The 12,237-nt window shown below is 38.9% G+C and overlaps 1 protein-coding gene across 4 annotated transcripts in view; it reads left to right on the top strand.

Moving 5' to 3' along the window:
• Window positions 1-12,237, top strand: part of ANO10 (anoctamin 10) — a 234,543-nt gene that overhangs the window by 38,724 nt on the left and 183,582 nt on the right. For all 4 annotated transcript variants that reach the window (XM_059390695.1, XM_059390696.1, XM_059390694.1 and 1 more), the window contains 2 exons: window positions 1,167-1,241; window positions 3,472-3,654. In XM_059390695.1, coding sequence (XP_059246678.1) covers window positions 1,167-1,241; window positions 3,472-3,654 — 258 coding nt within the window. The remainder of the gene's footprint in view (window positions 1-1,166; window positions 1,242-3,471; window positions 3,655-12,237) is intronic.

The following is a 12,237-nucleotide window of genomic DNA, read 5'->3' as shown; positions in this document are numbered from 1 at the left end:
CTTCGTTTCACTCTTCAGCAATTCTTACAATTCAGTTCAGTGATGGACCATTACATTTTTTGAAAGAGGTAGCATTAGATAAATCATTAATTTTGTGAAAGAAATTTCCAAAGTCTAACATTTTCTCAGCATGTTTTAGTGGGTAGGAGGAAAGAAATGGAGAGAAGGCATGGTGTAACCTGCTTGCTCTTTGTGTAAAAGCTCACACATTTTGCCTCTTTTCATCATTATAAATAATAAATACCTACTTGGAAGCCTCTCATTTATCAGGAGATTATCTCAGCCACTAGTAACATAACTGAGGATCAAGAAAGGTGCAGAAAGAGTCCTCTGAACTCTCAACTGTACATTACTCCTAAGAAAGGGATCCAGAGAAACAAGTTTTTGTTCCAGCTACAGGAATCATTCTAAGAAGCTTATTGATCTAGTTTTTCAAGCTTTAACAGATTAGAAACTACTGATAGAAAGGTGTTTAGGTTTCTGGAAGGAGGTAAACTTAGAGAGGCAAGAGTGGTAAAGGAAATGGAAAATTTTTCATAAGTATGTAATAAAAATTCAACAGTTTTAGCAATTTGGACATTAGAAAAGGTCCAAGCAGTCATACATATCTAAAAAGTCTGTGAAGGCCTCAGGCTAGCACTGGAAATAATTGATAGTCCAAATGCCAGTGTTGTCTGGCCATCCTGGAATCTCTCTGTGGTGAAGGGGAGTGCCAGGCTTGCAGGAGGGAAGCACTGCTAGTGAGGACTCTGGAGAGATCCCCCTTGCCAAGTCCACACGGCTCTTCAGATGGACAGGGGTTCCGGTGAGGTGGGGTGAGCAGGGATTGAGCCCACCCCGGCTATCTGGGCTGCTGGTTGAGGGTGGGAAAGGCTGGTGTGTTGGAATGTGGTGGAGATGTGCTGGAACTGTCCTGGCCTCCCAAAGCAGTTGTCCTCCAGGCTCTAGGCAGGTACCAGAGTCCTCCTTTGCTCACTGTGATGTTCTTTCCAGAGTTTATGGACATGCTTAGAGAGGAGGAATAGGGAGAAACAAGTATATGCCATCTTGTCAGGACTGGAAGTCCCCTCATTACATTTTTAATGCTATATTATAGTTTTGTTGAAGTACTGTAAAGCAGTGTGAAATCTTGCTCTCTCTCTCTCTCTTTTTTTTTTTTTTGGCAGTTCAACTTTCTGAATTGTTTTGCCTCGCTTTTCTACATTGCATTTGTCTTAAGGGATATGAAGCTGTTGCGTCAGGTGAGTGAATAGCAGAAGGTATCCATCTTACAGGTTTTAGAGGTGCTTTCTTATATTCAGGGAATGTGATTGCCTTCACATTATTATTTTTACAGATAAAACCTTACATTTTGTATCTTTCTAAGCCAACTCTAAATAAAAAACCATTAGCAATTGCACTGTATATCATACTCAACTGAAAACACTTGTAAAATTAACCATGTAGTACTGGAAAATAAACTGTTCACCTCAAAGCTTGTAAAAGCAATTCTAATGAAGAAAGTGTATTCCTTAATTGAAGTTTTGTGTGTGTCCCAGAGTGAGGGGTGATTTATAGGACTTTAAATACATTTCATTTTGAAATGAATAAGTTGTCAAACTTTTGAGACCAGCAGATCCCATGCAGTGCTGTGTCTTTTCTGGAGTGTTTAAGAAGTCTGCTATTTACTTTGGTGTGTTGCCATTCTTGGACCACAAATGCCAGGGAATGATAAATTGAGTACAAAATATTGCTATCTAAATTATCTTTTTTATAATTGAGCCAGCTATCAGTAAGTGCTATTCCTTCTTGGTTTTAATATACTGTGGTTGTTAGTAAAAAATATCAAAAGCTTAGGCTTCATAATAGTGTTTACATGAGAACTTGGGATCATTTTTTAGAAAATTGTATAATCAGAAACAGAAGATTTTGTAGTTATGGTTCTATCAGCTTTCATAAAGTAAAATTAAATGCTGTGTTCTTAAGAACACTGGAAATAAGTCAGTCAGAGAAATATGACCTCACTGATATGAGAAATTTGAGAAATAAGACAGAGGATCATAGGGGAAGGGAAGGAAAAATGAAACAAGATGAAACCAGAGAGGGAGACAAACCATGAGAGACTCTTAATCTCAGGAAACAAATTGAGGGTTGCTGGAGGGGAGGGGCTTGGGAGGGATGGGGTGACTAGGTGATGGACATTGGGGAGGGTATATGCTATGGTGAGAAAAAAAAAGCCAACATTACATATATTGCTGCTCTTTTTCAAAATTAAAAGTTCAGAATAATACATTTTGAAATTGGTAAGTTGGATATACATACTGTCTTCTGTCCTGCCTTTAGTGTATTAGTAGGGTATGACTTCTCATTTCTAGTACCTTAGAGAGTCTCTTTTTTATTTTTTTTTTATTTATTTTTTTTTTAAACTGAATTTTTAGTGTGATTTCATTAAATTATAAATTTATAGATTAGTTTGTGATTAACAAATATATTTTTCTTTCTTTGTACTCTAAGGTTTTTTTTTTTTTTTAAAGATTTTATTTATTTATTTGACAGAGAGAAATCACAAGTAGATGGAGAGGCAGGCAGAGAGAGAGAGAGAGGGAAGCAGGCTCCCTGCTGAGCAGAGAGCCCGATGCAGGACTCGATCCCAGGACCCTGAGATCATGACCTGAGCCGAAGGCAGCAGCTTAACCCACTGAGCCACCCAGGCGCCCTGAGAGTCTCTTTTTTAAATAGGAGATAAGGGATGGGGATAGGGGAGGACTTTTTAAATAATACAATTTTAATACCAGCAAAGGTGGTATGTGATGGAAACACTCCTGTCCATCTGCGGTAAGTAGAAATTGACACAGCATTTCAGGAACCTACTTGGGCAGCTTTGCCAAGAACCTTAATCCATCCCTAGTAGATCATCAGAGATTGGGCCAAGAATCATGGTACACAGTCATCCAGGGGGCGGTATTTATAGGAGTGAAGGTTGGGAATAATACAGTCAACAACAGTCTATGGGCTACTTGTATTTTTACCTGTGACTGGAAAGAAATATCCTAAGATGTTAATTAGCATGGTTGCATCATTCATATAAGGAGGGAGGATGTATTTGCTTTATAATTTTTTTTTAAGTTAATTTTTTTTAAGTTTTGCCAAACTACTTTTTTTTTCAAAGTTGCCAATATCATGTAGATTATTATGTTGTAGCAAGGATGAGATGACAAAAAACACAATTTTAAGTAAAATTGTTCCCCTGCCAACTCATAATTGATTTGTTTCTTATTATAATCTTATTTATATTACAACTTTTTTGTATTTTAGTGTGTCTTAACTGAAAAAAACAGTAAATTAGAAACATTATTCTAGCACCTAGCTTTTTCAATCCTAGTTTTATAAATAGTGTACTATTTGTTGAAGATTCCATTTTTATTTACTGCATGATTATACAGATTCCATACAAGCTACATTGTCAAATTCCATTTGTGTGTTTCTTTTTAGAGCTTGGCTACTCTCCTTATTACCTCCCAGATCCTTAATCAAATTATGGAATCTCTTCTTCCTTACTGGCTCCAAAAGAAGCACCATGTGCAGGTGAAGAGGAAGGTGCAGGCCTTAAAAGCTGACATTGATGCTACATTATATGAACAAGTTGTCCTAGAAAAAGAAATGGGAACCTACTTGGTAAGTTTGAATATTGCTGAATTAACCATTGACTCAAAGGGAATGACAGTCATACACTGAGCGCAACAAATGTGTATACACTCACTTTCTCAGATGTGGCCACTTTCCTGCCAGTGTGCTCAGCAAGAGCTATGTTAAAGCTTAAAAAAAAAGGTGGAACTGGGCATTGAAATGTTGCTGTATTCCATCTGAATTTATGCCTACCAGCAGTAGAGGGAGTTTGGCCGATTCTGTTGCCGCTCTGCAGAGGCTTGAGGGCCATTGCTGCAAAGATGCTAGAGCCGGGGAGGGATGAGAAGGCTGTGGAGAGGCAGCACTGGCTGGCTCAGGGTGCTGCCTACGCCTGGAGGAGACTGAAGCCTGCTGCTGAACTGGAGGGCCTATCTGCAGATTCATTTCTAGCTTAAATTACTTAGTGGCATGGTAAATATGACAGAGCATGTCTGAGTTCACCAGGGATCTGCTGGCAGTGTGGCCACTTGTAACAGTGAAGCATCTAGCTTCTGAGACTCGCCCATACGTTCAATGGGCAAGGGGTGTCGGGCCCCGTCTGCCCCACGTCACTGTTTCTGTATCCTATACCTTCCTTCTCAGCTTGGGACTCTCCTGAGGGAGACAGACCCTGCAGTGGTTCATCAGGGAGGGTCCGTTACTGGCAAACTCTCTTAGTCTTGTCTTCCATCTTGGTGAATCGTCTTGTGAGTTTCTTGGCTCACATGCCTCTTTTTCTGATGTGCATGCAAGTTTTAGTTGATACGTTCATCTTAAGGAGGAGTATATTCTCTCTCTGCCCTATTCTCTCTCACTTTTCCCTGCCTTGTTTACACAACTGTCCCATGAGCTGTTAAGTCCTTAGTCCAGACCTGGGCATTTGTAGCCCAGAGCTGCCACCTTGTGATGACCTTGGAGATTTTGGAGAGCCAGTAGGTAGTGTGATGTGGACCCAAGCTGTAGTTCCAGAGCAGCAACTGTGGCTTTTTGCAGCTCCCTTTCAGGGACAGTTCCACTGTCCTAGCTCCTGGTTTTGTGCATATGGCCTTACATTTTTGGCACTTCATGACATCTGATAATACCTTTATGAAGGAAGGTAAGATAAGCATGGCTTTTCCAGTTATGTGGCACTGGAGTGGGGTACCTTTGTCCCCTGCCCCACAGATGCAGATCTAGCTGCCACTGTTGGCCAGGCTCCGGCTTACCACCTTGCATTCTGTTCCATTTCTTACCTATGCAGCTGTTTTTCTAATTTTTGAGTGGCAATATGCCTGTGATGAAAATACATGTATATACACTAGCATTTTCTGTCACTGCTCTTTGGGAGAGAAGGTGATTCAGAGTATAAATTTATAGCACACTTGATCAGTAACACGATTTATGCTTATTCATGAAGTGTCAGAGAAAACACAGGAGTGTGTGTACACATGCACACACACAACACAGAGGCATGTGCACTCAGGACAAGTTAAAGGAACACATTTGCGCAGTGGGATGCCATCATGCCTGAATTGGTTGAGGGCTAGCTTACTGTGTCCTAAAGACTCTGTCTGATTCACACTGCGTCCGAATCCTTTCCTTGCTTGTTCTGGGGACTGGTATTTCTGACTGTATATATTTTTCGTCTTTCCACTCTTTTATGGAAGACAACCAGCAGTCTTTCCCCGCCAAGCTCTTTATTCCGTTGCCTCTGCATCTCCTTTCATTTTTACATGCCTCTTTTCCCAGGGCTCACCTGGAGCTCCCACATCTCCCATTTCCCCTTCTCCCTGCCCCACCTGTCAGCAGCCCCTTGTCCCAAACCAAGCAAAGCTTCACACTTCTCCTGTTTGTGTCCTGTCTTTCCTGCCCCTCACAGTTTCTTGAAATAATTCTCTACATTATTATCATCTCTACTTTCCTACTTCTCTTCCTGTAATCAGTTAGAATCTGCTTCCATCTCTTTTTCTTCCGAATTATTTGGGCAAACAACATCATCCCCTGAAGTACTCTGAATCAAATTCATACTCTTCTCTAGACCAGTTTCTTCCCCTTTCCTCCTGGCTCAGTGAATGATACATCATAATTCAAACAATGTGCCCCTTGCCCCAGAAATTTTAATTCATCTAAGAATTGTAGAATCTTAGACCCTGCCAGAATCTTAGACCTTCCTTTTTTTGGCACTTGATGACATCTGATAATACCTTTATGAAGGAAGGTAAGATAAGCCTGGTTTTTCCCATGTTAATAAAAGGGAAATGAAGTTCTATGTTCTTAATCACTTGGCCACTAAATCAGGAACAAAATTCAAGACTGCTTTTCCAGTTCAGTCTTCCTGTCATTGAACACAGGCTCTCTGATGTGAAGTAAAGGAAGGAGAGCACTAGTTTCTCTTGCAGTCCTGGGTCTGTGCGTGAACACTGGGGTTGGCAGTGCTACTTCTCGGGTTGGTTGCAGAATCCTGTGTGATCTGATATGTTTCGCCCTCCTCCTCTCCTTTCTCCTTTCTCCAGGTTTTGGGGAAAAAAAACCAATCCAACTGAAACACAAAAAACATTGTAAAAGTAATACTTATTATGCACTATGGGAAACTTGGATAATGCAGGACAGAGTAAAAATTATGGAAAAAGAAAACCTCCATAATGTCCCCACCAGGGGTAATCTGCTAGGGTCTTCTGACCCTGCTGTCAGCCATAGGGTAAGGCCGAGTCATGCCTCGGTCTACACTGTGTACCACTCCCCCTCACCTGTGAACAGCCAGTTCCCATCCACCTGCATAACTGCATGAGTATGAATTTGCATGGTGAGTACTCCAGTCAGAGCAGCATATAGCTGCACAGTAAATGAGCTGCCTTCTAGTAAGACAGACATTAAGAAATTTGCTAAAAACATAAACAAGTGTTACTCTTTACACTGAACATTTTTGTCTTAGAAAATTTACTTACTTTTCAAGCAGTATTTTATTGTTGTTAATGTTTTTATTTACATGAATCAATGAGACTTTTTTTTTTTTTTACAGTTTTGAGTTTTAATTTCAAATATGGTAAACATCATTAGGTAGAACTCCTACAAACAAAAGACCTTTGGTGTCCTCGGTCATTTTTTTAAAAATTTTATTTTATTTTTTCAGTATTCCAAGATTCATTGTTTATGCACCACACCCAGGGCTCCATGCACTACATGCCCTTCTTAATACCTACCACAGGCTTACCCATCACCCTACACCCTCCCCTCCAAAAACCTCAGTTTGTTTCTCAAAGTCCACAGTCTCTCGTGCTTCATCTCCCCTCTGATTTCCCCCATTTCACTTTTCCTTTTCCTTCTCCTAATGTCCTCCATGTTTTCCGTATGCTCCACAAGCAAGTGAAACCATATGATAATTGACTCTCTCTGCTTGACTTATTTCACTCAGCATAATCTCTTCCAGTCCCGTCCATGTTGATACAAAAGTTGGGTATTCATCCTTTCTGATGGAGGCATAATACTCCATTTTATATATGGACCACATCATCTTTATCCATTCGTCTGTTGAAGGCCAAGATGACTCTTTTCACAGTTTGGCAGTTGTGGCCATTGCCGCTATGAAAATTGGGGTACAGATGGCCCCTCTTTTCACTACATCTGTATCTTTGGGGTAAATACCCAGTACTGCAATTGCAGGGTCATAAGGGTAGCTCTATTTTTCATTTCTTAAAGAATCTTCACACAGTTTTCCAAAGCAGCTGCACCAACTTGCATTTCCACCAACAGTGTAAGAGGGTTCCCTTTTTTCCACATTCTCTCCAGTAATTTTTATTTACTGTCTTGTTGATTTTGGCCATTCTAACCAGTGTAAGGTGGTGTCTCAGTGTGGTTTTGATTTGCATCTCCCTGATGGCTAATGATGATGAACATTTTTTCATGTGTCTGTTAGCCATTTGTATGTCTTCTTTGGAGAAGTGTCTGTTCATGTCTTCTGCCCATTTTTTTGACATGATTATCTGATTTTTGAGTGTTGAGTTTGAGGAGTTCTTTATAGATCTTAGGTATCAGTCCTTTGTCTATAGTGTCATTAGTGAATATCTTCTCCCCTTCTGTGGGTTGCCTCTTTGTTTTGTTGACTGTTTCCTTTGCTGTGCAGGAGCTTTTTATCTTGATGAAGTCCCAAAAGTTCATTTTTGCTTTTGTTTCCTTTGCCTTGTCCTCAGTCATTTTTAAGAGTTTAGAGCTTCAAAGACCAAAAAGCTTGAAAACTGTGAATCTGAGATAACCTCCCTGCCTTTTTTGTTTTTCAAGTCATTGGCTTTGGTGCAGCCAGTTGGTCCCCTTGTTTCCTGGTAAGATTCAAGCTTAGCAGTTACCGAAGGTACCATTATTATACCCCATTAGGAGGCATGATGTCAGGTTGCCCCCCCCCCCCCCCCCGTGGGGCCACCTTGTTCTATCCCTTGATTGACCTGATGATAAGCAGATTGTAGAGGTGGTTTTTCACTTTGTAATGAATCTACTGCTAGATACTTTGAGACTTTCCTGTTTCCTTTTATTGGTACCCTTAAAAAATAGTTTTTATGTGGTTGTTGCTAGTACATGGGAATGCTGTTGATTTTTGTATGTTTTATCCAGCAACCTTGCTGAATCCTGCCATTATTTCCAATCAACTTTCTTGGATTTTCATGTCGACTGTAAATATTTTCATATTTCAACTGTAAATAAATAATGACTGTTTTCTTTCTTCCTTCATCTTGATAGTTATTGTCTTTTGGGTTCACTAATATGTTCAGTATAATTTGGACAGAATTAGTTACAACAGGAATCTTTCTCTTGTTCCTGATTTTTTTTTTTCCCCTCATCATTGAGAGTCATGTCACATGTTTCTGGTAGATAACTTTTTATCAGTTTAAAAATGGTTCTTTTCCTGTATTTACTGAGTTTGTATTGTGAAGGATGTTAAATTTTATCAAATTCTTCATTTATTTCTTCTTTTGAGATTATCATATTAAATAAAGTGTTTTCATTTTTTTAATATTTTCATTTACAATAATAAATTTCCTAATGGAATACCATGTTACATTTAAATGATTAATTCCACTTGGTAAGACATGGTGTTTCTCCAGGGCTGGTTTTAAGGAGCCAGTGGGATGGATCACCTGAAACTTGAAACTTTTTTTCATTCATTTAATAAATAGATGTGTAAAAGTAGTTATAGTTTCATAGCAAGTATTGTTAATGACTTCTTTGTTTTTAAAATTTTGGTTGGTTGGTCCTTGCTAACTTGTAGCTAATAGGGTAGAGTGTTTCTTAGTTAATATATTTTTGTTTATGTATGCAGTTATTTACTTTGTTGAATTTGCATTTTTTTTCTTTCTTGTTGTTGGGAGTATGTCCCTGATTTGCTAAATTTACTGGCTTTAAAGTGCTCAGTAGTGTTAAGAGTACTGATAAAGTGTTAACATGTGCATACGACACTCACTTTATGTGTGAGATAGAAACAGAACGTGTGGTGTGCTGCTGTGTGGGGGTAGGGACTCCCTGGGTGCTGTATGCTAAAATGCCAAGAAGACTTGGGCATGCCTTCTGGAGGCTGCCTAGTGGCACATCCAGGAGAATATCAACACTTGTTATGTAAGATTTATTTATGAGAGAGACATCTCTGCAGAGGCCCAGTCTTGTACTGTCGGAGCTGAAACAGTGGTTTTGAAAGCTGAATGGGGGCTATCAGGATTTCTTAAGACTGAATTGTGGTAAAAAGGGGGTGGGATTATGGACATTGGGGAGGGTATGTGATTTGGTGAGTGCTGTGAAGTGTGTAAACCTGGTGATTCACAGACCTGTACCCCTGGGGATAAAAATATATGTTTATAAAAAAAAAAAAATAAAAAAAAAAAAAAAAAGGAAGAACAGTCTAAAAAAAAAAAAAAAAATGGCTTAATAGCTAAGATTTTCACTCTTTCCTAACTCTTGATTTCTACACTTTTCAGAGAGATGAATCGATGCTATATCGGTCGCTATATTTTAAAACCACATCTATATGCTGCAACACAGCATAAGGAAATACATAGAAGCAAATGCAACCAAAGAGTGGTTTAGAAACTACTCACCACTGAATCTCCAGCTGAGCACCAACCCCCCGCCTCTCTCTGCCTCACCTCGCCCCCAGCCCAGCTCCGGAGGCACCCATGAGCCTTGAAAATAGCCAGAGACTAACTCAGAATCCCTGGGTTCCTGCTTTGTCCACATACCCAGAGCATCTGGAGGAAGCATGTTCTGCCATTCTCAGTACTTATGTTTGGGTATTTTCTATTTTAGTGAAATACAAAACAAGAAAAGAAACTGACTAGGAGTGGAATCTGACCTACACTAAGCTCAGCTACTGAGCCTAATATACGTGTCTTGGTGAAAGATGGACTCTGAGATACCATAATAATAATTATAATAACTCATTTTAGAATTATTCTATATAATATAGAATATATAGAGAATATAATATAATATAGAATATTTAATAATATATAAATATTTACTTATATATTTTTATGTAATTTATCAAATTTATATAATTTATTTATATAATTACATACTCTTTTTTAAAAGATTTTATTTATTTATTTGACAGAGAAAGAAGGATCACAAGTAGGCAAAGAGGCAGGCAGAGAGAGAGGGGGAAGCATTCTTCCTGCTGAGCAGAGAGCCTGATGTGGGGCTTGATCCCAGGACCCTGAGATCATGACCTAAACAGAAAGCAGAGGCTTATTAACTCACTGAGCCACCCAGGTGCCCCTATAATTATATATTCTATATATGATCTCTATATATTCTAGATATAATCTAATTATATGTTTTGTATAATTCTATATAATTACATATTCTATTATATAATGCCTATATTATATATAATTTTATATATTATATAAATTAATAATATATAGAATATATAGTATATATATACTATCTCTAGTATATAGTTATGCATATATTTATATTTTATAATACACAGAATATATGTAGAACATATAGAATATATACATATAAAATACTTGTCACAATATTTTACTTAATAATTGCTTTAAAATATTGTGACAAGTACTTTTACTAGATCTGGAGTTGTTGCAGCCTGTGCACTTGGATGGTCATGAGGAGGCCTGAGGGTGCTGGAAGTAGGCAAGCCTGGCCTTAGGCCTTACGAGGGCTGGGTCTGTCACTCAGTCACTGCATGGCGTAGAGCACTGCTTGGCTTCTCTGGGTCAGAATAAATGTGTGTTGTGAGTAGCAGGCCTCGCGTGAGGAGTTTGAGTAGCATGTCACTGGGTCCTGGAGAGTTGTAATGTCACTCAAGTGGCAAGTGAGAGTCACCAGTGCCCAAGCATCCTACTTCGGTGAAGGCTCCTTTGTCCAATTATTAAGTAACTAAATAACTTAACTCATACTGATATTTATGTTTCTCCCCCACCAAGCTGAGGGCATATAATGATTGTTGCCCCTTTCTTTCTTTAGACTAAATCTATTAAAACCTATTAGCAAGGTTTTTAAACATAGTTTGAGAAAAGATTTCTTCTTGCTTCTGTGGTTTCCCCACTTTCTGCTGTGGATTTTCTCGTTGGCCTCTTTGGTATATCTGCTGCTTCTGACGGTGTGACTCTCAGGAGGTCCTTGTTACTACCAGCTTTTTTTCTTTACTTTTTAAAAAATTGGGATCTAATTCACATGCCATAAAATTCACCATTTTGAGTCAGTACAATGTAATGATTTTTAGTGAATTCACAAGGTTTTACAACAATGACCACTAAGTCCAGAATGTTTCCTCATCCCTGAAAGAAACCTGACACCCATTAAGCTGTCAGTCCCTACCCCAGTGTCTGGCAACCACCAATGTGCATTCTGTCTCTGTGGATTTTCCTGCTGTATGCATGTCATGTACATGGAATCCTCCAGTATGTGGCTTTTGTGTCTAGTTTTTTTCACTAAGCATAGTACTTTCAGGGTTCATCCATGAGATAGCATTTATCCATACTTCATTCCTTTCTGTGGTTGGATAATATTCCCTTGTATGAATATACTACATTTTATATATTCATTCATCAGTTGATAGATATTTGGATTGTTTCCATTTTTTGGCTGTTAGAAATAATTCTAGTATGAACATTTGTGTGCAAGCTTTTATATGAATGTATGTTTCTTATGAACATATGTTACCATAGGCTAGGTCATATGTTCACTCTCTGTTTCACTTTTTGAGGAACTGCCAAACTATTTTCAGAGGCCGTGGTACCATTTTACATCCCTGCCAGTTCACTTTTTTCTACATCTATATCAACACTTGTTATGTAAGATTTATTTATGAGAGAGACAGCATGTGCACGAGTCGGGGGAGGGCCAGGGGAGGAGGGAGAGAGAATCTCAAGTAGACCCCACGCTGAGCATAGAGCCAGACTTGGGGCTTGATCTCATGACCATGAGATCATGACCTCAACAAGACCAAGAGTCACACACAACCAACTGAGCCACCCAGACGTCCCTCCCCTTTTTTAATGATAGCCACACCTAATACATGTGAAATGGTATTTCATTGTGGATTTGATTTGCGTCTTTCTTTCTTTCTTTCTTTCTTTCTTTCTTTCTTTCTTTCTTTCTTTCTTT

The sequence above is a fragment of the Mustela nigripes genome, chromosome 2 (assembly GCF_022355385.1).
Source record: "Mustela nigripes isolate SB6536 chromosome 2, MUSNIG.SB6536, whole genome shotgun sequence".
In the NCBI taxonomy this organism is placed as follows: domain Eukaryota; kingdom Metazoa; phylum Chordata; class Mammalia; order Carnivora; family Mustelidae; genus Mustela; species Mustela nigripes.
This window is presented reverse-complemented; position numbering and strand designations above follow the sequence as displayed.